Source organism: Miniopterus natalensis, chromosome 2, assembly GCF_054644295.1.
Source record: "Miniopterus natalensis isolate mMinNat1 chromosome 2, mMinNat1.hap1, whole genome shotgun sequence".
In the NCBI taxonomy this organism is placed as follows: Eukaryota; Metazoa; Chordata; class Mammalia; order Chiroptera; family Miniopteridae; genus Miniopterus; species Miniopterus natalensis.
Genome location: NC_142082.1, coordinates 166,807,135 through 166,833,691, shown reverse-complemented (window position 1 = coordinate 166,833,691; position 26,557 = coordinate 166,807,135). Strand labels below are relative to the sequence as shown.

At 41.5% G+C, this 26,557-nt stretch overlaps 1 protein-coding gene across 1 annotated transcript; it reads left to right on the top strand.

Moving 5' to 3' along the window:
* The first annotated feature begins 13,633 nt into the window (after positions 1–13,633).
* On the top strand, positions 13,634–26,189 carry SLC2A3 (solute carrier family 2 member 3). Its single transcript, XM_016221870.2, has 10 exons — positions 13,634–13,857; positions 15,736–15,828; positions 16,370–16,530; positions 18,615–18,855; positions 19,550–19,712; positions 19,983–20,170; positions 21,339–21,443; positions 21,722–21,823; positions 22,786–22,989; positions 23,743–26,189. Exons 1-10 carry the CDS (start codon positions 13,843–13,845, stop codon positions 23,959–23,961), a joined length of 1,491 nt encoding a protein of 496 aa, XP_016077356.1. The 5' UTR covers positions 13,634–13,842; the 3' UTR covers positions 23,962–26,189.
* The last annotated feature ends 368 nt before the right edge of the window (positions 26,190–26,557 follow it).

The window sequence follows — 26,557 nt, the reverse complement described above, 5'->3', positions numbered from 1 at the left end:
GTCCCTGTACTCATTTTTGAGAGCTTACGGTCCCCCTCCTCCTAGGAGAAATACACTGAAATATAACATCTGCACACTTTCAGGGGGGCTGTGTTTCTGCCTCGTCCATCTTAGAACCCCATGTTAATAAACGCCATCCTAGAGTTTCAACAGCCTTTTTCTTCCTAGAGAACTGGATGGATTTTTTTCTTTTTTTCTGAGTTGGCTCTGCTGGTCTGGAGGGTGACCAGAGTTAGGACAGAGAACATAGACCTGCTAAAAGAACATAGACTTTCAATTGTGAAACACTGTTGAAACGTGGATTTGCTCATTACCTCAATCCACAGATTGACACTTGCTTATGGTTTTTTCAAAGGGTGGATATGAGTCAGCGTGAACACTTCAGTTATCAGCATTCAGTAACTGTTTTCCTGAAAATGAGCCAGGCAGGGGTATCCTGGTGATAAGGTCCAGTTGTTAACCACACAGAGAAGGAAGGGCATCTACATTTTTAGAGCATTGCTAGAGTAAACAAGAAACTTAAAGAAAGCTCTTTGTTTCATGAAAGCAATGGTCTGTGTTCCCTATTGGCACCTGTATTGCCATTTAAAATGTTTGTTCATGGCCTTGGCCGCTGTGACTCGGTTGGAGCATCATCTAGTACACCGAAAGGTCTTGGGTTTGATTCCTCGTCAGGGCACATACCCAGGTTTCGGATTCTATCCCTAGGCAGGGTGTGTATAGGAGGCAACCAATCCATCTCCTTCTCTCTCTCTCTCTCTCTCCCCCTCCCTCCCTCTCCCCCCCCCCCCCCCCCCCCCCCCGCCTTCCTCTTTCTCTGAAATCAATAAAAAATAAAAATAAAATCCTTGTTTATGATCCAGCAATCACACTCCTTGGTACTTACCCAAATGAGGTGAAGACCTATGTCCACACAAAACCTGCACATAAATGTTTATAGCAGCTTTATTCATAATTGCAAAACTTAGAATAAACAAACTCTAGTGTATTCAGACAATGGAATATTATTCAGTGCCAAATATAAAGCCATGAAAAGACATAGAGGACCCTTAAATGCATATTACTAAGTGAAAGAAGCCAATCTGCAAAGGATACATACTGTATGATTCTAACTATATGATATTCTGCAAAAGACAAAACGATGGAAACAGCCAAAACATTGTTGCCAGGGAATGGGGGTGAGGAGTGAGGAGGAGAGATGGGTAGGCAGAGCACAGTCCATTTTTAGGGCAGTGAAACTATTCTGTATGATATTGTAATGATGGGCACCTGTTGTTATACATTTGTCAAAACCCATCAAATGTACAAGAACAAGAGTGAACCCTAATGGAAACTGTGGAATCTGGGTGACTATGATGTGCCAATGTAGGTTCATCAGTTGTCACAAATGTACCACACTAATGCAAGATGTTACTAATAGGGAAGCTGAGGGGGTATATGGGAGCTGTATGGACTTTGCACTCAATTTTTCTGTAGAGTTAAAATTGTTCCCCTAAAATAAAATCTGTTAATTAAAAACAAAGCAAAACAAAAAACACTAGTTTATATGTCTCTCTCCATCCCCTCCCATGAGACCTTAAAGGCAAGAACCGTATCTGTTGTATCTTTTTATTCCAGAATCTAAGGATGAAATAGGAGCAGTGTTCTCTTACTGGTATCTCAGACTTAACATGTCTAAAGCAAACCTCTTGACTTGACCTCTCAAACCCGCTTATCTCAATACTTTCCTGATTGAAGCGAATGGCCGAAACCCATAAGGTCATTCTTGACTTTTTTTTTTTCCTTTCACACCCAACATCTAGACTTTCAGTTAACCCTGTTGGTTCTATCTTGAAAATAAATTTTAAATCCAACAGCTCACTGCTCCCACTACTACTACTCTTGTCTAAGTTCTCATCATTCTCACCTAATTGGTCTCCACGTTTCTTCTCATGCTCTCCTTCAGCATCTTCTCCATTCAACAGCAAATACTTTTTAAAAAACAAAAATCAACTAATGTCACTTTGCCATAAAACCTATAATGATTTTGTAGCTTCTGGGCTTTCTGTCACAGTTAAAATATAATCCAGGATCCTGGCCGTTGTTTACAATGCCCTGTGGATCAGACTCCCACATATCTCTCCAACGTCACTTTTCCAATGGCTTTGCCCCTGGTTTACTCCACTCATGCAAATATCAGCCTTTTGGCACCATGCCAAGCACACATTCATCTCTTGGTGCCTGTATTTGAAATGCCTTCTGTTTGAAATGCTGTCCTCAGAAATGCTCCCAAAGTTTGCTCCCTCTTGTCATTCAGGTTTCTGTTCAAATGTCCTCTGTATTGAGATCATCCCTAACCACCCTTCAATAATTCTCCTCCCCCAATTCTTTATTACTTTACTTTGCTATAGCATTCTTTAAAGTGCTCCCTTATTGTTACTTGACATCATATGTATATATTTAAATATTTATATATTTTTAATCCTCAACCGAGGATATTTTTTCCATTGCTTTTCAGAGAGAATGGAAGGGAGAGAGAAACATTGATGGGAGAGAGACACATTGATTGGTTGCCTCTTGGGATCAAGTCAGCAACTGAGGTATGTGCCCTTGATCAGACTCAAACCCGAGACCTCTCAGTCCTCAGGTCGACACTCTAACCACTAAGCCAAACTGGCTAGAGCAACATTATATATTTATTTACTTGTTTACCGTCTGTTGTATTCTCTGCTAAGGCTGCATAACAAGGTATCACAGACTGGCCTGCTTAAATGACAGAAATTTATTTTCTCACAGTTCTGGAGGCTGGAAGTTGAAATCAGGGTGCCTGCAGGGCAGGTGTCTCCTGAGACCTCTTTCCTTGCAATTGGCTACCTTGTCGCTGTGTCCTCACAGGAGAACACAGGGCCTTTTCTCTGTGCGCACATCCCTGGTGTCTCTTTCTCTACTTACAGGGACACTAGTCATTTTTTATTAGGGCCCCATTCTTATGACCTCATTTAAACTTAATAACCTTTCTAAAGGCCTGGTCTCCAAATACAATTACATTTCTAAGGTATTAGAGGTTAGGATTTCAACATATGAATTTTAGGAGAACACAGTTTGGTCCATAACACCCCACCATCTTGCCCCCCCCCAAAGTTCATGTCCTTTGCACATGCAAAATACACTCACCTCTATCCCAAAAGCCCCAAATGTCTTATTTTATTCCAACATCAATTCCAAGCCTAAAGTCTCATTTGAATATCATCAGATGCACCTTAAAACTCTTCCACCAGCTTCTAACCATTACTCAGTTCCAAAGCCATTTCCACATTTTTAGGTATCTGTCATAGCAGAGCCCTATTTCTTGGCACCAAAATCTGTAATCTGTATCAGTCAGGGTTCTCCAGAGAAACAAAACCAATAGGACATGTGTGTGTGTGGGGGGGGGGGGGGTAAGGGACTTTCTCATATGAATATGGAGGCTGGCAAGTCCAAAATCTGCAGGGTGGGCTGGCAGGCTAGAGATGCAGGAAGAGCCAATGCTGTAGTTCAAGTACAAAGACCATCAGGCTAGAGACCCAGGAAGAGCTGATGTCCCAGTTGACATGAAAGGCAATCTGTTAGCATAATTCCTTCTTGCTTGGGGAGGGAGGGGTGTCAGTCTTTTGTTCTAGTTAGACCCTTAACTGGTTAGATGAGGCCCAACCGCATTACGGAGAGCAAGCTGCTTTACTCAGAGTCCACTGATTTTTATTTTTTAATATATCTTCATTGATTTCAGAGAGAGGAAGGGAAAGAGGGAGAGAGATAGAAACATCAATGATGAGATAGTCGTCATTGATCAGCTGCCTCCTGCACGCCCCGACTGGGGATCGAGCCTGCAACGTGGGCATGTGCCCTGACCAGGAATCCAACGGTGATCTCCTGGATCCTAGGTCGATGCTCAACCACTGAGCCATGCCCGGCCAGGCAAAGCCCACTGATTTAAATGTAAATCTCATCCAAAAATACCCCTACATACAAAATATTTGACCAACTATCTAGGCACTGTGGTGCCTAGCCAAGTTGACATAAAAGTAACCATCACATAGGCTCTCCATATTAAAATGTAGGCTCAGTGAGGATAAAGACTTTGTCTTAGTGAGATTTGTATTGCCTGCATCTAGGACTATACCTTGCATGCAGTAGGTATTCAATAAGCAGTTGATGAAAAATGCATAAATGACTGACCAACTGACTGAGTGAATATTTGCTAGGACTTTAGAGTTTGTCTTTTTTGTACTTGCATTATCTCATTTAAGTTCTTACAATAGTTCCATGAGCTGTGTATTACAGTCTCTAATTTAAATACTGAAAGTGGGAGAGACTTTAAATGGCCTGTTCAGATGTCGAAATTCTAGTTCATGTTCCAGAGCTGGGACTCAGATTTTGCTCTTTTGACTTCCAATCCTCTGCTTAGTCAGTTACACTAAATAATTATTCTCTCTCCTTCCTAGGATAATGCCTACTCTCTGCTGGGTGTTAGAAAGGGCACATAGTGAGTGAGGAGGATATTTGTGCCCTACCCAAGGCAACTGTGATAAGTAAGGGGAGGTGTCAGAGAAGAAGCTTCTGCTTTAGTGGTGGATGATCATTTCAGGAAAGCACCGAGATGCTCTGCAAGGAGAGAGTGTTGCTTCTTTCTCTAACCCTAGAAAACGACCAGCTAAGAAAACACTGAAGAGAGCCTATAACTTTAAACCCAAAGATTTTTCTCTGCACTGCTTTTCAGAAATAGTTTGGCTTATAGGGAATGGGGAGAGTTTGGGGCTGAACTGTGGGTAACTGTTGTATAAAGTAATAATAAGGTTGAATTGTTACAAAGACATTCACTTCCCCCTCTTAGTAACCTAGTTCTTTTTTTCTTCAGATCTTTATCAACTGGAATGACCTACTTATATTTGTAGATACTGTTTAGAGCATATTCTGACATATTGTTTTTGATTATTAACAAGTATAATCTACATGATGCTATCACCTGGTAAATTAATTTAATCTCTGCCAAGTATAAAAGAGTACTTGATCCCCCCAAAATAATAATTAGTTGGAAGTACAGACTTAAAAGCATGAAATGAAGTTTCTAAGGAGATAAATCTAAATAAGGACATATATTCAAATTAGTTTAGGGGTATGGCATTAAACAGCAAAGTTCACTGTTCTTTTTTCATAGGATGTTTTTCAAATTGATTAATTATTGTTCAATAGAAATTAATAATTGGATTTCATTAAGGAGGCGACCAGGAGCAAGCCGAGTTGACTGATTAGGCAGGGCTTAACAGGCAAGTTATTCTAGTGAAATTGACCATATTAAAACTTTTCTTTTTATCCTTGCCTGAGGATATTTTTCCATTGTTTTTTCAGAGAGAGTGGGAAGGAGAGAGAGAGAGAAACATCAATGTGAGAAAGACACATCGATTGGTTGCCTCCTGCTCAAGCACCGACCAGGGCTGAACCTGCAACCAAGCTAAGTGCTCTTGGTTGGAACTGAACCCAGGACCCTTCGGTCCACAGGCTGATGCTCTAACCATTAAGCCAAACCAGCTAGGACTATATTATAAATTTTTAATTGCCATCCTGGTTTACCAATAAGAATGATGTGTTTATGTCCAATCAATACATTCTGTCCCATATAGAACTGTCTGCCTCCAAAATGAAATTATTTATCTTCCCTAAAATACATATCAAGTAAATACTCTAAATAATATACTGTGCCAAGTATTGAGAGGGTGAAGGAAATGATGTTAGAGGAAGAGACACAGAAATGAAATGAGCGCAGCCTCTGCTTTCAAGATTGGAAAAGATTGCTTGAATAGGGAATTGGTCATCTTTTATTTCTTCAGGTTTTATTTTTTTAGAGCAGTTTTAAGTTTACAGCAAAATTAAGAGGAAGATATAGAGATTTCCCATATGCCAGTTGCCCTCACATATGCATAAGCTTCTCATTATAAACACCCCCCACCAGAGTGGTACACTTGTTATAATGAACCTACATTGACACATCATAATCACCCAAAGCATGGATGTTACCTTAGGGTTCACTCTTGGTCTTATACATTCTGTGGATTTGGACAAATGTATAATGCCATGTAGCCATCATTACAGCATTATATAGAATAGTTTCACTGCCCCAAAAAACCCTGTGCTCTGCCTGTTTATCCCTCCTCCCACCCCCACCCAAATCCCTGGCAACCAGAGATTTTTACTGTCTCCATAGTTTTGCTTTTTGCAGAATGTTGTGTATTTGGAACCACACAGTATGTACCTTTTTTAGATTGTCTTCTTTCACTTACTAATATACATTTAAGGGTCTTCCATGTCTTTTCATCGCTTTATAGCTCATTTCTTTTTAGCACTGAATACTATTCTATTGTCTGGATGTACCACAGTTTATTTATACATTCATCTACTGAAGATATCTTGGTTGCTTCCCAGTTTGGGCAATTATGAAAAAAGCTGCTATAAACATCTGTGTGCAAGTCTTTGTGTAGATGTAAGTTTTCAACTCCTTTGGGTAATACCAAGGAGCATAATTGCTGGATCATATAGTAAGAGTACGTTTAATTTTATTGGAAACCACCAAACCGTCTTCTAACGTGGCCGTACTGTTTTACATTCCCACTAGCAATAATGAGAGTTCCTGTTGCACCACATCCTCCCCAGCATTTGACTCCGTCAGTGCTCTAGATTTTGGCCATTATAATGGCTGTTTAGTGCTTTTCTGGGTGGTGCCTTTGTTGTTGTATCTAAAAAGTCATCGCCGTACCCAGTGTCATTTAGGTTTTCTCCTGTTATCTTCTAGGAGTTTTATGACTTTCTGTTTGACACGTAAACCTATGATCCATTTTGAGTTCATTTTTGTGAAGGGTGTAAGGTCTAGACTCTTTTATTATTTATTTATCTTATTTATTTATTTACATATTCATTTATTTATTCACTTTTGGATGTCCTGTTGTTCCAGCACAATTTGTTGAGACCAGCTGCTCCATCGTGTTGCCTTTGTTCCTTTACCAAAAATCTTTGACTATATTCTTGTGGGCTTTTCTGGGCTCTCTATTCTCTTCCATTGATTTATTTGTCTATTCTTTAACCAAAACCACAATGTTTTTGTTTTGTTTTGTTTTTAATCCTCATCTGAGGATATTTTTCCCATTGCTTTTCAGAGAGAGTGGAAGGGAGAGAGAGAGGAACATTGATGTGAGAGAGACACATCAATTGGTTGCCTCCCGCATGTACCCCAACTGAGGCTGGAGCCTGCAACCGAAGTACTTGCCCTTGGCCAGAATTGAAACCCAGGACCCTTCACTCCGAGGCCCAATGGTCTAACCACTGAGCAAACTGGCTAGGGCAAAACCAAAATGTTTTGACTACTGAGGCTTTATAGTAAGTCCTGAATTCAGGTAAGTAATGTCAGTCCTCCAACTGTGTTCTTCGAGACTGTGTTGGCTCTTCTGGGTTTTTTGCCTCTTCATATACATTTTAGAATCATTTTTTTTATATCCACAAAAATAATTTGCTGGCATATAGATTGGAATTGCATTGAATCTACAGATCAAGTTGGAAAGACCTGACATGTTGATAATATTGAGTCTTCCTATTCATGAACATGAACTGCCTCTCCAGTTATTTAGCTCGTCTATGATTTCATTCACCAGTTTTGTAGTTTTCTTTCTATAGATCTTGTATATATTTTGTTAAATTTATATCTAAATATTTCCCCCTTTTTGGAGGCTAATATAAATGATATTGTGTTTTTAATTTCAAATTCCACTTTTTTATTGCTGGTATGTAAGAAAGTGATTGACCTTTTGTGTATCAACCTTGTACCTTGCAACCTTGCTATATTCATTCAACTAACATCTGCTAGAACCCTATTCTATTCTGGGCCAAAGCAACCAAGTCAGATGATTCCTCCATGATGTTCCGGCCTAAATATCTAAAATTCAAGATAGAATTGTGTATCATAAGTTATGTATAATCTTCAAATGGATTTTCTTTGGCTGAGAGGATTTTAATTGACCACTGAATGATGGGAATGATTTTAGCAACTAGGGATGAAAGAGATTTGTAAGAGAGACAATAGTTTGAAAATTGACAAATAGTTTAGTTTGGCTTGAGCAAAGGGAGATATGCTTCTTGGGTGTTTAGTCGATGTTCCAGATCACGCTAAGGAGTCCAGATCTGCTCTGTCCAGTAGGTTAGTCACTTGCCACATGTGGCTATTGAGCACTTGAAATGTGGCTAGTGTAACTAAGGAATTTAATTGTTAATTTCACCCCATTTTAATTCATTTGAGTTTGTATTTAAAAATTGAAGCAGTGTAGCACCGCTGGTGTGGCTCAGTGGTTGAGCATCGACCTATGATCCAGGAGATCAAGGTTCAATTCCCCGTCAGGGCACATGCCCGGGTTGCAGGCTCGGTCCCCAGTGGGGGGCTTGCAGGAGGCAGCCGATCAATGACTCTCTTATCATTGATGCTTCTATCTCTCTCTCTCCCTCTCCCTTCCTCCTCTGAAATCAGTAAAGATATATTAAAAAACAAAAATTGAAGCAGTGTAAAAAAATTTAAAACAGTGTAAAATGTTTTTGTTAAACACAACTTTATTGTTTTAATAGGAGTACATTTATTGTTGAAAATGTAATGTCTCGATTAAGATGTGCTGTTAAGTGTAAAATACAGATTGGATTTTGAAGGTCTAGTACCAAAAGAGAGAGAGAAACATCTCATTAATAATTTTGTATATTAATTACATGCAGAAATGAAAATATTTGGGATTTAGTAGATTAAGTAAAATATATTAAAATTAACAACTGGGCCTGGTCAATTGGCTCAGTTGGTTGCAGCATTGTCCTGTAACCCAAAAACTTGCAGGTTCAATTGCTGGTCAGGGTACATACCTAAGGTACAGGTTCTATCCTGACTCAGGGCATGTACAGGAGGCTGCTAATCAATGTTTCTCTCCTTTTCTCTCTCTCCCTTCCTCTCTCTCTAAAAATCAATAAAACATATCCTTGGGTAAAGATTGAATAGATAAATAAATAAATAAATAAATAAATAAATAACAACTTGCTTGTTTTCATTATTTTTTAATGTAGCTACTGGAAAATTTTAAATTTCATATGTGACTTACATATTTCTGTTGAGCAGGACTGATCTAGACTTTATTCAATAACCATTGAAAATATTTGCATAGGAGATCGATATAATTAAAATTTTAATTTAGGATAATTTATCTAGCCCTGATATGTGATATATTAATTTTTGAAGAAACTGGAGGAGAGAAGACTCCTTAGAAACTGATAAGGGTCTGGGATTATGTCCTTCATGGTTAATTGGAGTGACGAATAGTTGAAACCCATGTAGACAGGAAAATCAACATTTCTTTCTTTTTTTCCCCTTCACCCTGAGGGTATATTTTCTAAAGTATTTTCAGATTCAAAATGAACTCTGCCTACACCTAAGCTAATAGAGCAAGGTTAAAAAGAATCTGCTGAAACAGAAGTTGTTCTTTATGAGGACTACTACAAACACAAGCAATGCCTGGAGCTGACCATGGCATACTTCAGAACAGTCACTAGCTTTTTGTGTGCCCTGAAATGCCATTTACACTGTTGTGGATAGAAGCAGTTTTCTTGTCTTTATCTTGAAGTGGTGAAAGCCCTGTAGCATTCCCTGATTTTAGGATATTTGGTTGGTTGGTTTTCCCTCTTGGTCATCACACCCTCCCACAGAGTAACATGGCACTAGGGTTAAGATTTACATCTGGAGATATCTATATTTGCATCAAAGGGATTTCAGACCATTTAGTCCATTCATTGTCTGTATTCAATGCAGCCTTACATTAAACAATTAGGTGGGAATTTCATAACATTTCTCCCTAACTTACTCCATTTTGTAATTTATTCCCTACATTTCCTCTTCTTTTGTTTTCAGTACAAACGGAAGAACATGTCCCAAGAATCAAATGGCACAGGTTCCATGTTTTAGGACGTTTGCCTTGCCCGCCTGCTGTAACATACTTCCTCTAGATCATCACCAGGGCTGACTCCTGGTTGGAGCTTAGGCTCTAGCTGGACCTACTCCCAAAGTGCACCAAAGACCCCAGCGGACAACCAAGCACATCATCAAACAGTTGTATTGAGCAACTATTATCTGTTGCCCAGGGTGAGGACTGCCTACCCGTCCGCACTGAACTGGTTTCTGAGCCTCAGAAGATTAGATCCCACTTGTTTAAGAAGACTTTGTCTCAATATATTTAGCACACTTTTAGATTCTTGAGATTTCAGTTGAATTCCAGTTGTAAACTTTCAAATATATACTGCTAGAATTAGTCTTTCTCCCTACTAAAAATGCCTAGGTAGCATTTTTAAAGGTAATTTTCTCAGACTGAGTTTCGCTAGAGAAAACAGGTTTCTGATCTCTCTCCCTTTCACTCTCCCTCCTTTTTACCAAGAAGAAAATATTCTACACATGTCATAGTGGTTTTACAGAAATTATTTTGGGACAGTTATAACCGTGGGCCTTCACAATTATTTATTCTTTCAATAAGTATTGGGCAGATGATTACTGGGGCAAACACTGTATTCTGAATTACATTGCTGCCTGCTTTGAGTAAATGAAAGGGGTAGGGCAGACCTACTTTTAATTCCACTGGTGCTATTTCCTCTTGAAAAACATTAAAGAATAATTATTCTAAGGCTAGGGAGAGGGAGAAAGAAAAGACAAACTGCTTTAGAGCCAAGAATGAAATTGTGAGACATATAATGAAGCAAAGATAAAAAAGAATAGAGAAAAGACTAGAGGAAAGAGGGCATCGTGGTGGTCTTACTGTTAGCTGCAAGGTCTAGCCAGGAGCCTCAAGTGGCTTTTGAGTACTTACACGCGGCCAGTGTGACTAAGGAAGTGAATCGCTAATTTTAATTATTTTAAAATTGAAGCCCTGGCCAGTTTTGCTCAGTGGTTAGTATCAGCCTGCAGACTGAAGGGTCTCAGGTTCGATTCCAGTCAAGGGCACATAACTCAGTTGCAGGTCAATCCCGGACCCTGTTCGGGCACATGCAGGAGGCAACCAATAGATCTCTCTCTCTCTCTCTCTCTCCCCCCCCCCTCTTTCCCTCCCCCTTCCACTCTCTCTGAAAAGCAATGGAAAAAATATCCTCAGGTGAGGATTAAAAAATAAATAAATAAAAATAATAAAATTGAAGCAATTTTAAAATATTTCCCATTAAACACAACTTTATTGTTTTGATAGAACATCTTTAACTGTAGAAAACTTAAGAGTCTAAAATGGGGACATGTTGTAAATGTAAAATATACACTGAATTTTGAAGACTTGGCAGAAAACAAATGAACTAACTTAAGTTTTACTTTGATTATATGCTGAAATGATATTTTGAATATATTAGGTCAAATAGAATAATTATTAAAATTAATTTCTCTTGTTTCTTTAAAAATTTTTAATATGGCTACTAAAAATTTTAATATTACATAAATGGCTCAAATTATATTTCTATTAGACAGCACTGCCGTACAGGATGTCCTTTGGCAGCTAATTCAGTTGCTGTGGTAACTAAAGGGGCCTCTAGGCTCAGTGTTTCCTAGAAAACAGGATGAGATGGGGGGGCCTCAGGGAATATTTCCTTGGACATCATGCTTCACTTGTTCTCACTTCTCTCAGCTTTAGGAAATATCTTTATTCAAAGAAAGGAGACAACATAATCTGGTTTGTTTCAGGTCCAATAGTTTTACTTTGAATTCTAGGCCCTCAACCAAAACCCCTAAGGGAGGAATATACACTTCCTTTGGTTTACCTAGAAAAATTGAGTCCATTTACTGTGCTTCCTTCAACCCCCATCCTCTTCCCCCTACTGAAGGGGTTGCTGGGCTACAAATTGATGGGCATTAGGAATTTGACCAATGGTATTTCCCCTCCCTCAAATCCCTGATACTATCTCTGACTTAGCCAACTCTTTAAACACAACTAGTTTGTTTTGCTTTGTTTACTCTCTACACTGGAGCCTCTTCTTTCTCCTTTTGTTATCCTTCATCTTCCTCTCTTCACATTTTTCTTATCTGATCTGCTCAATTTTCTTGTATAGTTTAGTACTTAATGAGACATTTATCTCACACTTCTTTAAAAAAATTCACAGTGCATAATTAATAAGACACTGATAATTCTCTCCAGTTGTGTAAGAATCATTTGCCCCCCCCCCCCCCGCCCTTTCCCCCCTTTTTTTTTAAATGGAAGGGAAACACTATAAATTCCTTAAGGGCTTTCACCACGTCAAGATAAAAACAGGAGCCCAGCCAGCCGTGGCTCAGTGGTTGAGTATCAACCTATGATCCAGGAGATTGGGGTTCGATTCCAGGTCAGGACGCGTGCCCTGGGTTGCGGGCTCGAGCCCCAGTAGGGGGCGTGCAGGAGCAGCCGATCGATGACTCTCTCATCATTGATGTTTCTATCTCTCTCTCTCCCTCTCCCTTTCTCCCCTCCTGAAATCAGTAAAGATATATTTTAAAAAATAAATAAATAAAGACAGGAAAACTGCCTCTATCCACAACAGTGTAAATGGCATTTCAGGGCACACAAAAAGCTAGTGACTGTTCTGAAGTATGCCATGGTCAGCTCCAGGCATTGCTTGTGTTTGTAGTAGTCCTCATAAAGAACAACTTCTGTTTCAGCAGATTCTTTTTAACCTTGCTCTATTAGCTTAGGTGTAGGCAGAGTTCATTTTGAATCTGAAGATACTTTTGTCCTGTATACTGAAGAATCCCCAGCTCCTTGGAGAGAAGCTGATACTAGTATGTGCTCAGCAAATACCTGTTTTACTGAACTTGATAATTTACATCACGATGTGCTGTAAACCTGAAATTAGAGGCAAAGCTTGCGGAAAGGGTAGAATTCAGAATGGGTGTTTGGTGGATACAATAGTAAAGAGTTTGGATCCCAAAAAATAAAAACAAAAAGCAACAACAACAAAGAGTTTGGATCTCGTCTCCTTCCTGCAATTTGGGGGAGTTGGTTTGGCTTCTGGATATTTAGGTTTCCTTCCTACCTGGAGCGATTATGCCAATTAGGGGACAGTAGAGCCACAAATTGGCTCAGTTCTTCCCTCCCTTTGCTTCTTGCAAACTGTCCTTTCCTCCCCTTCAAGACTGTAGACCCAATGGACAATCAAAAAGCAGCTGATAAATTCGTAGGGTCATGAATTCTGCTTACACTCCTTCAAACAACCTTAGCTCTCAGATAACACCCGCTCCACTTGTCCTTATGTATATAGTGCTTAATCTCATCTCCTGACAGATTGATTCAATTCTGAGCAGTTGTGAGAGAAAAAAAAAAAAGTGAATTTGCCCTCCCTGCAGGCTTTTCTGGCAGCGTTTTGTCTGTGAAACTAAGAGGCTGTAGCTGCTTTAGAAAAGGGAAGGAGGATGAGCTAAAAAAAAAACAACACACCCCAACCACCAAAAAAGCCAAAATCGGAATGGGTTTGGAAAAGGATGTGGTTTTAGAAGAGGGCAGGCAGAGGGAGCTGCCGCGTGAGGGGGGCTGAATTTGATGTTACAAAATTCCGAAAGGTCACGGGATCCTCTGGGGGCGGTTCAGGGGAAGGGCTGGGGGCTCGGCTCCCCTCTTGGCTCCACCCTTTGCAGGGATTACAAATAGGAGCCTGTGCCTCTTAACTGATTGTGGGCTGAAGGTGAGCTGCAGAGCGCTACTGAGGACCTGAAGAAAAACTTGCTGCCAGAGAAGGACATTTTGAAGGATTTGTTGGCTGGGAGAGGTATCTCTGGAATCCCCTTCCCAGATCTTTCTTGAAGATTCGAAAAATATTAGGGCCATGGGGACACAGAAGGTAAGAATGATACAATTGCCAGTTATTTTTGCATAGTTGGGAGACACTCTGAAAGGCAAACCGCGGTGGTGATTGCTGTGTTCTGTTTTATTCTGTCACCTAGCCATTTCCAGGCCTTTCGTGTCCTCTCCAGCCTGCAGTGCTAGTTTCACCAGTTCTCTTTGAATTTCACATCCCATAAAGGATTTATTCCAGCTCCATCACCTTCGTGTCTCAGGGAAAGTCACCTGTAGAAGTTGTGTTTGTTTCTCAGGTTCATTTTACGTAATTACACTCTACCGGCTGTGAGCCGGTCCGGCGCACAGGGGATCAGGGGCTGCTCGGTCGCAGTGATTACAAATGTGGGTCCGGGCACAGTATGAAGATTCTCTGGAAGGTTAGGCCTTGAAGAGGCCTGAGATTGGTTTGGGGGGCTGGTGTCCAGCCACCTGTTCATGACCTATGGGATTTTCTGTATGCTAAGGAGAGAATTTCCGTTGTCCTTCCTAGTGTGGTTGTGATTGTGAGTACACGATGCCGTGACATATTATTGTGTATTATGTATGCAGTACTTATAGGGAGAAAGGCGTTTTCATTAAGGTAAACTTATTTGAAAATAAAGGAAGATAAGAGAAGGGATGAAAAAATGGAAAGGAAGACGAGAAGGCCCTGAGGATCGCATGACGGGGGAAGAGGCTTTCACTAGAGAGGAGTTAGCAGAGCTGGGCACTGGCGGGGCCTGGGGGCCCTACACTCAGTTGCCTGGGAGGCGAGGTCAGTTTGGGCAACTGAAATTCTCGGCCTGTCGCTCTTATCTGACGCGAGAAGGAGCTTAGGGAGCGCTGGGGACGTGGCGGGTGGACTGGAGATAACACCCACGGGACCACCCCTGGCAGCCGAGCGAGCCGACTGGGTGATCTCTGCCCGCTCCCCCAGGAGCGCCTCGTGCGTGTTGGGCTGGGCGCGAACCTGTGCTCCCCCCTGCTGGGCGGGGGCGGCAGTGCGACACCGGGGAAGCGCAGAATTTCAGTGGGGCGCGGACGCGCGGGGAGGGGCTGCGGGTACATGGTCGCGGGAGAGCCGCGCGGCGGGGCAGACGCGTGGGCACTGCCCGGGGTGCCCGGGGAATGGGTACCGGCGAGGCTGCGCGCGTCCGCCGCCTCCAGAATAACCTGTTCTTAAGAATTTAAATCTGTCTTCCCCGCTGCGCTCCCAAGCTCTTTCCCTCCTCCGTGAACTTCTGCTGGCTTTTACCTGGAACGGGTTTTTGTTGATTTTTTTTTTTTTTTTTTAATCCTCACCTGAGGGTATTTTTCAATTGCTTTTCGGAGAGAGGGAGGGGGAGGGAGGGAGAGAGGGAGGGGGAGGGAGGGAGAGAGGGAGAGGGAGAGAGAGAGAGAGAGAGAGAGAGAGAGAGAGAGAGAGAGAGAGACGGTGATTGGCTGCCTCCCCTACGTGCCCCAACTGGGGCCAGGCCTCGAGCCTTGGACGGAGGTATGTGCCCTGGGCTGGGATCCAACCCCGGACCCTTCAGTCCGAGGGTCGGGTCGAGGGTCGGGTCGGAGGGTCGGGTCGAGGACCTAACCACTGAGCAACTGGCTGGGGCCCTGGGGCAGTGTTTTGAATTCCAAACTGATGAACTCAGTTCCTCTTAACTTTTTCCTTCCCAAATTTTCTTGCCCCTTTTCCCAAGTTAACTCTACATGCTTGTCCAATATTTCCAAATTCGGTCTTAAGTGATAATCTATTCTTTTGTGTTCCCATTCATTACCTAAATCTCATTAAGTTCTTGTTCTTTTCGCGCCACTCATAGGACAAGCTATCGAAATACAGCTCCTTAATTGACGAGATAATTATCAAGAGTTTTAAGTACTGTTTTTCCCCACCCTACCCCCCCAGGTCACTGCACCTCTGGTCTTTGCCATCACCATTGCTGTAATAGGCTCTTTCCAGTTTGGCTACAACACTGGAGTCATCAATGCCCCTGAGGCGGTGAGTACCAGGCAACTAGGGTTAGACTTTGGAATAGGGAAATCATTTCTTTAAGTGGGGTTTCAAGAATTAAGAATGTCAGACAAACTTGGTATCTAGCTTGGCTAAGAATGAAGAGGGAGAATAGTATGGGTGGGGAAGTCAACTTGACTCATTAAAACAAAATTCAGTTGCTTCCTATATCCTGCACTGTACCCATTCTTCCTCTCACCCTACCGAGATAGGCTTCCTTTATTACTTCTTAGGGGTTAGTTACAAAGAAAGGAGAAGGCTCTTGGGAGAGGGTTGGGTACTCAGTGCATATCAGTGCTACTACCTCCTGGGATTTCTGGAACAAATAAAGTTCCTTTTCGAGTAACATTAACTCCAATATGTTACCTCTCTCTCCCATTCCCATCTAGTCTTTCCCTTGGTTCTCTGCCTATAAAGCAGTACAGTAACTGTAATGTTGTGCTCTAAGGGAAGGGAAGACCCCAATATGTGTCTCTCTTCTCATCCAACTGTAACAGTCTGCCCTCCCACCAACCATTTTAATTTTCAGCTCATAACGGACTTTATCAACTACACTTTGGAAGAGACCTTAGAAAACCCTCCCACCGAAGTGTTGCTAACATCCCTCTGGTCCTTGTCTGTGGCCATCTTCTCCGTTGGTGGCATGATTGGATCCTTTTCCGTTGGACTCTTTGTCAACCGCTTTGGCAGGTATTGACCAGAACCTGGACAAGGAAGGGGGGCTGTTCTGTTTGCACTGAGGACAGATATTGAGAACTGGGATGGGACAGTGATGACACACTTGAATGAGAACACCTCAAATTCTGGTCAAGGGAAACCTAGTCCAGTTGGCCAGAACATGACTGACCACTGTCGCTTGGGCTGTACGCCCTGCATAGCTTCCATCCAGCCAGCACGAGATGGGCCAGGTTAAGCTAATTCCATTTTCCAGTGAAGTTCACTATGGAGTTTCCCAGAAACATATTTTATTTACAAGGTCAGTTGTTTGCTTTTCTTTAAAATTTGGGGGTTTTATGCAAATGTCTTCATTATTTTACACAGCAGGATAGGGAGGAAATATTTTGTGATACTCAGTCTTTGGCAAATGTAGATAATGGCCATGTAACTAAGCTGAAATGACTTTTTCCAGAAAAAAGAAAATTTTATCTTCTCACCCTATGTTGCCTTAGTAAAATAAATGTCTTAGAAGGTAGAATACTTTCAATAATCACTAGTAAAAGAACCATTTAGTTTGCTAATTAGATGTTCTGCAAATGTAAATGGAATTCAAGTTTTTTAATAAGTGAAAGCAACTTATTTGATAATGTTCGGTTTTTTATTTGTTTTTGTTTTTGAAGGCATTATAATTTTAAAGTTCCCAGTGCCAGGCCAGGACCTCTGTATCGGTATTTTATAAACTCCCCAAGTAATTTCAATGGGCCACCTAAGTTGAGAGTCACTGTTGACGTTCCTGGTGCTGGTTCTTCCCAAAGCTTTAGTAACTTTTCAGTGTTAATCTTTTATCAGCTGTTTCAGTGGCTCTACCTGCCACATTTTTGTACATAAATTCGGTAATTTATTACTTGATACTGATTGTTAATGACATCACCACAGTCCAACCTAGAGGACTGTGTTCATGGACCAGCTATAAATACAACAGAATTGCCTAGGGCAGTAGTTCTCAAATTTGAGCTTGCACCAAATCATCTGGAGGGCTTTTTAGAACACAGATTGTTAGGCCCCACCTCAGAGTCAAACCTAATGATTTGATAAATCTGGGGTAGGATAATTTTAATTTCTGGCAAATATCTACCCAAATCTGTTTGTGGACTGCTTTTAGAACTACTAGCCTAAAGTACTTGCTAAAACCTTACCCTTTGCAACGCATGGATAGACCTGTAGCGCATTTTGCTAAGTGAAATAAGCCAGTCAGAAAGACAGTACCATATGATTTCACTTATATGTGGAATCTAATGAGCAAATGAACAAACAAAATAGAAACAGACTCATAGATAGAGAGAATAGACTAACAGCTGTCAGAGGGGACAGGGGTTGCAAGGCTGTGTGGGAAAAGTGAAGGGATTAAGCAAACAACAACAACCAAAATAAAAACTCAGACACAGGCAATAGCATGGTGATTACCAGAAGGAAAGAGGTAGGGGGAGGTAGAAGAGAGGGTATGGTGGGATAAATGGTCAACCAAAGAGACTTGCCTTGGAGTGGTGGTTAACACACAGTACAATATACAGGTGATAGAGAATTGTACACCTGAGACCTATATAATTTTATTAACCAATGTTACCCCAATAAATTCAATTAAAAAATAAAGTGCTTGCTAAAATGCTAGAGTACAGCTACAACTTAAAGGAAGAGAATCTTAAACAAGTTCTCTAGGTGAATTTTATGCACATAGAAGTATAAGAACTATTGATCCTGATTATACCAACTAGAAATGTTCTGGTGATAGAAAGTGGAAAAGTTATATCAAAAGAGAAGATGTATGCCCTGTCCAGGTAACTCAGTTGGTTAGAGCATCATCCCAGTATGCCAAGGTTGAGGGTCTGAACCCCAGTCAGGGCTCATACAAGAATCAACCAATGAATGTATAAATAAGTGGAACAGCAAAGTGATGTATGCCCCTTCCCTCATCCCCCACCTCTCTCCCTCTCTCTCTCTAAAAATCAATCAATAAAAAAAATTTTTTTTAAAGAGAGAAGATGTATGAGCTTGAGGGGACAGTATAATGGGTAAAGATAGGGATGGTTTTGCTAACTTGTCTTTGTTTACACTTTCAGACGCAACTCAATGCTTATTGTCAATCTACTGGCTATCATTGGTGGCTGCCTTATGGGATTCTGCAAATTAGCTGAGTCAGTTACAATGCTGATCCTGGGCCGGTTGGTTATTGGCATCTTCTGCGGGCTCTGCACAGGTTTTGTGCCCATGTACATTGGAGAGATCTCTCCTACTGCCTTGCGGGGAGCCTTTGGCACTCTCAACCAGCTGGGCATCGTGATCGGGATTCTGGTGGCCCAGGTACTCTAGAACTTAAACTTAATGAGTGTTAGTTTCAGGGCTCATTAAAAGAATTAATGTAGCTCAATGGTTGAGCATGGACCTATGAACCAGCAGTTTACCGATTTGGGCACATGTCTGGGTTGTGGGCTTGGTCCCCAGTGGGGGGGGGGGGGGTGCAGGAGGCAGCTGATCAACGACTCACCATTGACGTTTCTCTCTCTCTCAAATCAATTTAAAAAAAGAAATCTTTAAAAAAAGAATTAACATAGCCCTAGCTGGTGTGGCTCAGTTGGTTGGGTGTTGTCCTGTGCACCAAAAGGTTGCCAGTTCGATTCCCGGTCAGGGCATATGCCCGAGGTGTGGGCTCAGTCCCCAATAGGGGGCATGCAAGAGGTAGCTCTCACATTGATATTTCTCTATCCCTCTCCCTTCCTCTCTCTCTCTAAAAATGAATTTAAAAATAAAAATTTAGAAAAAAAAATAAAGTACTCAAAAGAATATCTGGCACATATTTGTATTCAGCTGTGTGTAAGCTTCAGGTGTTATCGCTCGCAGACAGCTGAAGAAGCTAGCAGGCAGAGTAGAGAAAGGAAAAGAAACATGTATCTTTTCCTGTGGTAAAAGAAGGGGTAATTTTCTGAACTTTTCTGTTTGTTTCACTCAACTGTGGCCTATAAAGTATGGGATTTATAATATTATCTTTGGTTTCTAGATCTTTGGTCTGAAAGTCATCTTGGGGACTGAAGAACTTTGGCCTGTGCTATTGGGCTTCACCATCCTGCCAGCTCTCCTACAAAGCATAGCCCTTCCATTTTGCCCAGAAAGTCCTAGATTCTTGCTCATTAACAAAAAAGAAGAGGACAATGCTAGGAAGAGTGAGTACCCTTCACATCCTCACTACGGGAACTGTAGGGTGTGGTTTCTTTTAGGGTGAGGATATTGGATCTGTTGTTTGTCATCTCCTCTCCCTGCTCCTCAGAACCCAAGTGAAGTGTTTTCTGACTACTATTAAGTCAGGAACTTTCAACCCCTAAAGAGCCATGTCCAGGGCTTACCTCTGGTGGCTTCTCCCTAGCTGTCCTATGAGGAAAATGGAGTTCAGACAGCACCTTATCTTTCTTCTTTCCTATTGTTCTCCTCACCAGCCCTCCAGCATTTGTGGGGCACCCAGGATGTGACTGAGGACATCCAGGAGATGAAAGATGAGAGTGCTAGGATGGCCCAAGAAAAGCAAGCCACTGTGCTGGAGCTCTTTAGATCACGGAGCTACCAGCAGCCCATCATGATTTCCATCATGCTTCAGCTCTCTCAGCAGCTCTCTGGAATCAACGCTGTGAGTATCAGCTTGGTGTCCACGGTGTCCTCCAATGTCTCATTTAAAACACCTGACCAGAGGTAAATAGCTCACCTTCCTGCACAGAGTCCCTCACAATACTTGCCATGTAGCAGCCACTCAGGAAATGTTGATTATCCAGGTTTGATTTGGTTTTGGTTTTATTTCTCAAAATTATATTTATAGTACGTTTTCCATGTGGGAAAATGAGAAAGTAAATAAAAATGAAAACTCTGTCACCCTTAGTCTTGGAACAGATGGTTAATAATTGTCCTCTTTAGACTTTTTTCAATATGTAGGACAACACAAATTTTTTGACCACTCATTTTTTATTTCCAGCCCTCTCTAACTCTCATCTAACTTCTATGATATCATCAGTGATGATGTAAGCCAAACAACCAGAGTAGATACCTGAGGATTTCTATGCCTTGGCTTTTCTCTAGGACTTGACATTCTAAAATCAGTGTAAAGCCCTGGAGAACAAGTAGGAAATCAAGAGGTCTGGGTGCACACTGGCAACTTCAGACTGAGGCGGCCTTACCATTGTATATACTTTTTACAACTAGGATAGAGACTGTGATAGTTGAGAATGGGGGCACGAAATGGGAAGCTAGTGATTGGCAGGTGGCCCTTATATTCTATGGCAATAGCTTCCTGCTTTTGAGTCTTGGTTGTGGGAAGAGAGTATATTATTATACCTTCTATCCATTTGCAAATAAAGCATTTGGATGGGAAGAACGCCCCGTCCTACCTCTTTATTTTTCTTTTTTATTTTTCTTTATTGATTTCAGAGAGAGGAAGGGAGGGGGGAGAGAGACAGAAACATCAATGATGAGTCGTCGCCGATCGGCTGCCTCCTGCACGCCCCCGACTGGGGATGGAGTCCGAAACCCAGGCATGTGCCCTGATGGAATAAAACTGCGATCTCCTGGATCCTAGGTCGATGCTCAACCACTGAGCCATGCCTGGCCAGGCTGTCCTCCCTCTCTAAATACTGATTCATTCCCTGACAGTTTCTCATCAGTCTTTGATTGATATGATGAAATCATTTTGTTGCAAAGTATTTTGCAAAACACACTGGATACTCAAAATAGTAAGTTGGTCCTGTTTTTCCACTGCCATGCACAATTGCTGTTTCAAAGTTGCATCTTCTTCTGTTTCCTCCTAGGTGTTCTATTACTCAACAGGAATCTTCCAAGATGCGGGCGTTAAGGAGCCAATCTATCCCACCATTGGTGCGGGTGTGGTTAATACCATCTTTACTGTAGTGTCTGTAAGTTGGATGGTTTGATCATTTTGTGGGGACAGAAGTTAGGGGGAAGAGATATTGAATGGTGGGTATAAGTGGTTTTCACTTTTTTCAAAAATATGGAATAGATGGGAGAGAGGGAGGTTATAGAAGGGCTTATATAGGATATATTAAACTTCGAACTGGAGAAGGGGAAGTGTGACTGTAACAAGTACCCTGCTGTTTTAGGGCAGATTCAGCTAGCTCATGCAGTGTTTTCATGAAAAGGAAAGCAGAAGTGTCATGTTATATTCTTCTTTTAGCTGTTTCTGGTGGAAAGGGCTGGAAGGAGGACTCTACATATGATTGGCCTTGGAGGGATGGCATTTTGTTCCATCCTCATGACTATTTCCTTGTTATTAAAGGTGAGTGCTCTTTGATTGAAGAAAAGGGAGGGGAGAGGGGAGGAGACATTAGAGTTGATGCTCTGTGACGGGTGAATAGTTGAGACTGGAGATTGCGTAAGTCAGATTTGGGAGAAGCAGCATGCCCAGAGTTTTAAGAAAAGTAGATCACTATAGATGGGTAATTAAATTGCTATAATCCTTACATCTATATAACATATAGCTTGTAAAATACATTATGTAATTTAATTCTTTTTGTTTGTTTGTTTTTGCTTTGTTTTTATTGATTTCAGAGAGAGGAAGGGAGAGAGGGAGAGAGAGATAGAAACATCAATGATGAGAGAGAATCATTGACCAACTGCCTCCTTCACATCCTGTATTGGGGACTGAGCCCGCAACCCTGACATGTGCCCTGACCCGGAATCGAACCATGACCTTCAAGTTCATGGGTTGATCAACCACTGAGCCACACCAGTCAGGTTGTAGTTTAATTCTCAAAATAATATTGAGACAATTATTTCCATTTTACAATGGATGAAATGATCTCAGTAAAAATGATATGTATGTAATCACATAGCTAGCATTAAAAAAACCCAACATTTTTTACTCTAAATCCAGTAACTCCATTATACCCCAAGACAGAAGAAGCCTTTCCGTTCAGTCAGTACTCATCTCTGAGAAGCTGGGTCCTGCCTAGGTCATGCTGTCTTTAATATAGGTCATGCTGTGCCCCGCTGGCATTGCTCAGCTGTTGAGCATCAACCTATGATCCAGGAAATTGCAGTTCGATTGCCAGTCAGGGCACATGCCCGGGTTGCGGGCTCCATCCCCAGTAGGGGGTGTGCAGGAGGCAGCTGATCAATGACGACTCTCTCATCATTGATGTTTCTGTCTCTCTCTCCCTTTCCCTTCCTCTCTCTGAAATCAATAAAGACATATATATATATTTTAAATTAACTTTCCTCTGTTCCTCCCTCATATAGGATGAGTATAGCTGGATGACCTATGTTTGCATTGGGGCTATCATGGTGTTTGTGGCCTTCTTTGAAATTGGCCCAGGCCCCATTCCCTGGTTTATTGTGGCCGAACTCTTCAGCCAGGGACCCCGCCCAGCTGCAATGGCAGTGGCTGGTTGTTCCAACTGGACCTCCAACTTTTTGGTTGGACTGCTCTTCCCTTCAGCTGCAGTAAGTATATTAAAGCAAAACTCACCTAGCCCATCTTGAAACCAGCCCACTTAAGCCTAATGTTTACAATATGATTACTGACACCACGAAGGATTATATCTCAAGAGGTTTAAACTAGATATTTTCCCGCTCTTTTCTAATGACATATAGAAAAAGAATGATAGCAGAAAAGACTGAAGTGGGAGTGTAAAACTGGGAACTTTTAAAAGACCACTGGTCTGAAATGATATTGGCACATTTCCGACTAGGAACAGAATGATAGTGACAGGCCAAGCCTCAAAGGTTTTCAAACCAGTACTTAAAGTCCATCATTTGAACTAGCATTTTGACTGCATGATCGTAAAGGCTCACTAAGCATAGGATGTTAAGGAATGAGGTGGGCTCTATTATAAAATGACCTGGAGCTGATTTGGATAAAGGAACTTGGAGTGGACATCTGCCATGCCTTTCCTATTTCTGTGAGTCTTTCATAAACCTAGATTCTAACAGTGATCACCAAAAATCCTAAAATACTCAGTAGGTACTTAGAAGCAGCTTACTTCAGTGAACAGGGAGAGGAGTGACACAAAATTGCAGAGAAATACAATAAGTTAGCAATGGAATTGTAAACGAGTCTCTGAGGAAACTTTACTATTTTCAGTACCTTTGGAGGTGTTATGGCTTGAAGTCTGTTGGGAATATGGATTTGAAGGAAACGAGTTTATCAGTGATCAGATTTTTATATCAACCCTCCTTTTTTTGTATCCTTTGTAGTTCTATTTAGGAGCCTACGTTTTCATTGTCTTCACCGGCTTCCTCGTGATCTTCTTGGTCTTCACCTTCTTTAAAGTCCCTGAGACCCGGGGCAGGACTTTTGAGGATATTACACGAGCCTTCGAAGGGAAGGCACAGGGGGCTGCTAGAGCTGAGAAAGGCCCTGCCGTGGAGATGAACAGTATCCAGCCTGACAAGGAGGCCACCACCAACGTCTAAGCCATGCTTCTTCCCACCTCCCTCCCGACATGAAAAAGCCACCTCTCCCCGAGCGGGAGAGACCTCATCAGGTTGTAACCCAGGACTGTTCTGAATGCTGCTGCTCGCTCGACTCCTTTCTCAGCCCACACTCCACGAGCACTCAGAGGCCCCCAGTGCTGGGCTTAGTTGTATCTTCAGTGGCTTTTTAACATTTCATTTCTTGGACATTCTCTTCCGATTAGGAGAGACCAAGTGAACCTACCTTCAGTTCAGGAGGGATTGGCTACTTGGCATTTGACAATTCTGCCCGCCCTTCCTCCTTTAAGTTCTAATATTGCGTCCTGAGGGCACGTAGGGGAGAGAGTTCCCCCCACCTCAGTCTCACCAGGGAGCAGATATACGTGAGAGTGTGGAGGGCAGAGAGGATTACACACGAGCACCTTCCTTGCCCCCATACCGCTCTGCAGAGCAAATTAATTTGAGTTTTATTTATTTTATCTTCTGGTTTTATTGCATAAATATTTATTTTTTTAAGTGTAATTTTACCAAATAATGAAAACATAAGGAAATTGAGGTTAGAGGGAGGTACTGAAAGAGTTTATAGGGTGGAAGATTTGATACTAGAGAGGTTTATAGTTTAATAAAGGAAGATTTAGGCAGAAATGTAGTGTGTTATTGGAGGGTATATGATGTGGTGTGTGAGGTTTGTAGGTTGCCTCTTAACAATTTCTGTCTTTCAGATGGAAATTCTCAAGTTCAATTTCTCAGAAAAGTCATGTGCCTGTATAAAGAAGCTACTGGTTTCCTTAGGAACTTTTTTCTTTAAGATTACATGTAGTATTACTTGAAATCTAGGATTATTACTAAGATGGGCATTGTAGTTAATGGTGATTGATGGGTTCTGATTTTGGATGGAGTCCAGAGAAGGGAAGGTTGTTTGTAGAAATTGATTCTTTTTTCCTCCGCACTGGACCAAACAACTTCTTCCTCTTATAGTGGACTCGTGGTTTTTTTGTGGTTTTCTTTTTTTTTTTTAAGTGCTCCTACCACTGGTGGGAGAGCAACCTAAAAGATTGGTTCTTGGTAAAGTTTTGTTTTTTCTCCATTTTGTTCTTTAGGATATTTTAGATGTTTAGATTTTTTAAATTTTGGTTTAAGCCATAGCTTTAAAAGAATTTAGAGGAGAGTGTGCATAGCTAACTTGGAATTTGTAACCTCAGTACTGGGAGAGGATTTTTCCTGAATGACTGTTACCTAGTTGAAGTATGTTATTGCTTTAGGGTCAGCCCATGCCTGTTTTTGTCTGTTTCCATGTCAAGTTACTCCTGTTATCATGTTACCATAGTATTATGTCAAGTGCCCTAAGGGCACCTGACTCTTTCCCATAGACCACTTTGAGATAGTATGAGTAAATGTGCAGTGTAGCCCACACTTGAGAGTATGAATGTATGTGCACTGTCACTTTGCTCTGGGTGGAAGTAGTTTATTGGTAACTTGTTTCCTCTATGATCCTACGGTGCCGCCTTTTGGATTGGAATGTGTTAAAACTCATCTCTGTATATAAGTAACACTGCCTCTGCTGGGTGGGATTCGCATCTGTGGCTTTCTTCCTAACCGTGTAGAGGACTCTGCCTCCCTCTAGACTCAGACAGTGGGAGTAGGAGAGTGTGAAATCAGGACATGGGGCCTCCTAGGGGAGCTGGAGGGAATTCATGGGGGAGAGGGAGGCATTCTTTTCAGGGGGATAAGAAACACACCGAAGACTTGTAACTGGAAAGTTTCCAAGAGTTAGATGAGATGGAGGTATTTACACTTGCCGTAAGTCACAGACACCTCCACCATCTAGTTTCCCAGTATTTGTATAAATGGAGATAAAACCCCAGTGACACCCTCTCCCTTTTTCATACGTTGCTTGACCTCCCTTCCCTCCTTGGTGCTTATACATTTGAGGCCCTTTAGCCAAATCCTTGCCTATGACAATATTTTAGTTCTCAGTTCTTACCATTCCCTCTGGTTGTTGAGCCTATGGATAAAAACTCAGAGCTATGACATGGGGCTTTGCTGGGACAGGTGACTTTCTTCCAACTGCACCTCCACTTCTGGCTCCTCAAAAACTGTGGGTTGGCAGTAACAGTGTGGAAGTTTTCCCTTTTCTCAGTGACCAGATTGTGAATATTTCCAAATAGGTTTTATATTATTAATGTTTCTGTGGTTCTCTTTGTTTTGAAATAAAAATTCTGAATGTACATATGATTTCACCGGGTTGTTTTTTGTTTTGTTTTGTTTTTGTCCTTCCTCTAACAAGATCGCTTTAAATCCTGGTTTGGCCATTCAGTACCTGTTGTAACCTTGAGTTAGTTTCTTATAAGACCGTCTTTGATATATGAAAAGAGCAATCCTGGTTTGTTATGCATTTGAAATGAAAACATCTTAGTGCATTGCTTTGCATAGTTAACAAATTATGTTGCTTTCTTTCCCCAGTGAATTCTTCTGTTTTTCTCTCTCATGCTCTTTCCCACTTTCTTTTTCCTTCAGTCTTTGATTACTAAAAGTCATCCTACACTGATGTCAGGGCATCCATATAATATATCACTATCCTACATAAAATCCTTCA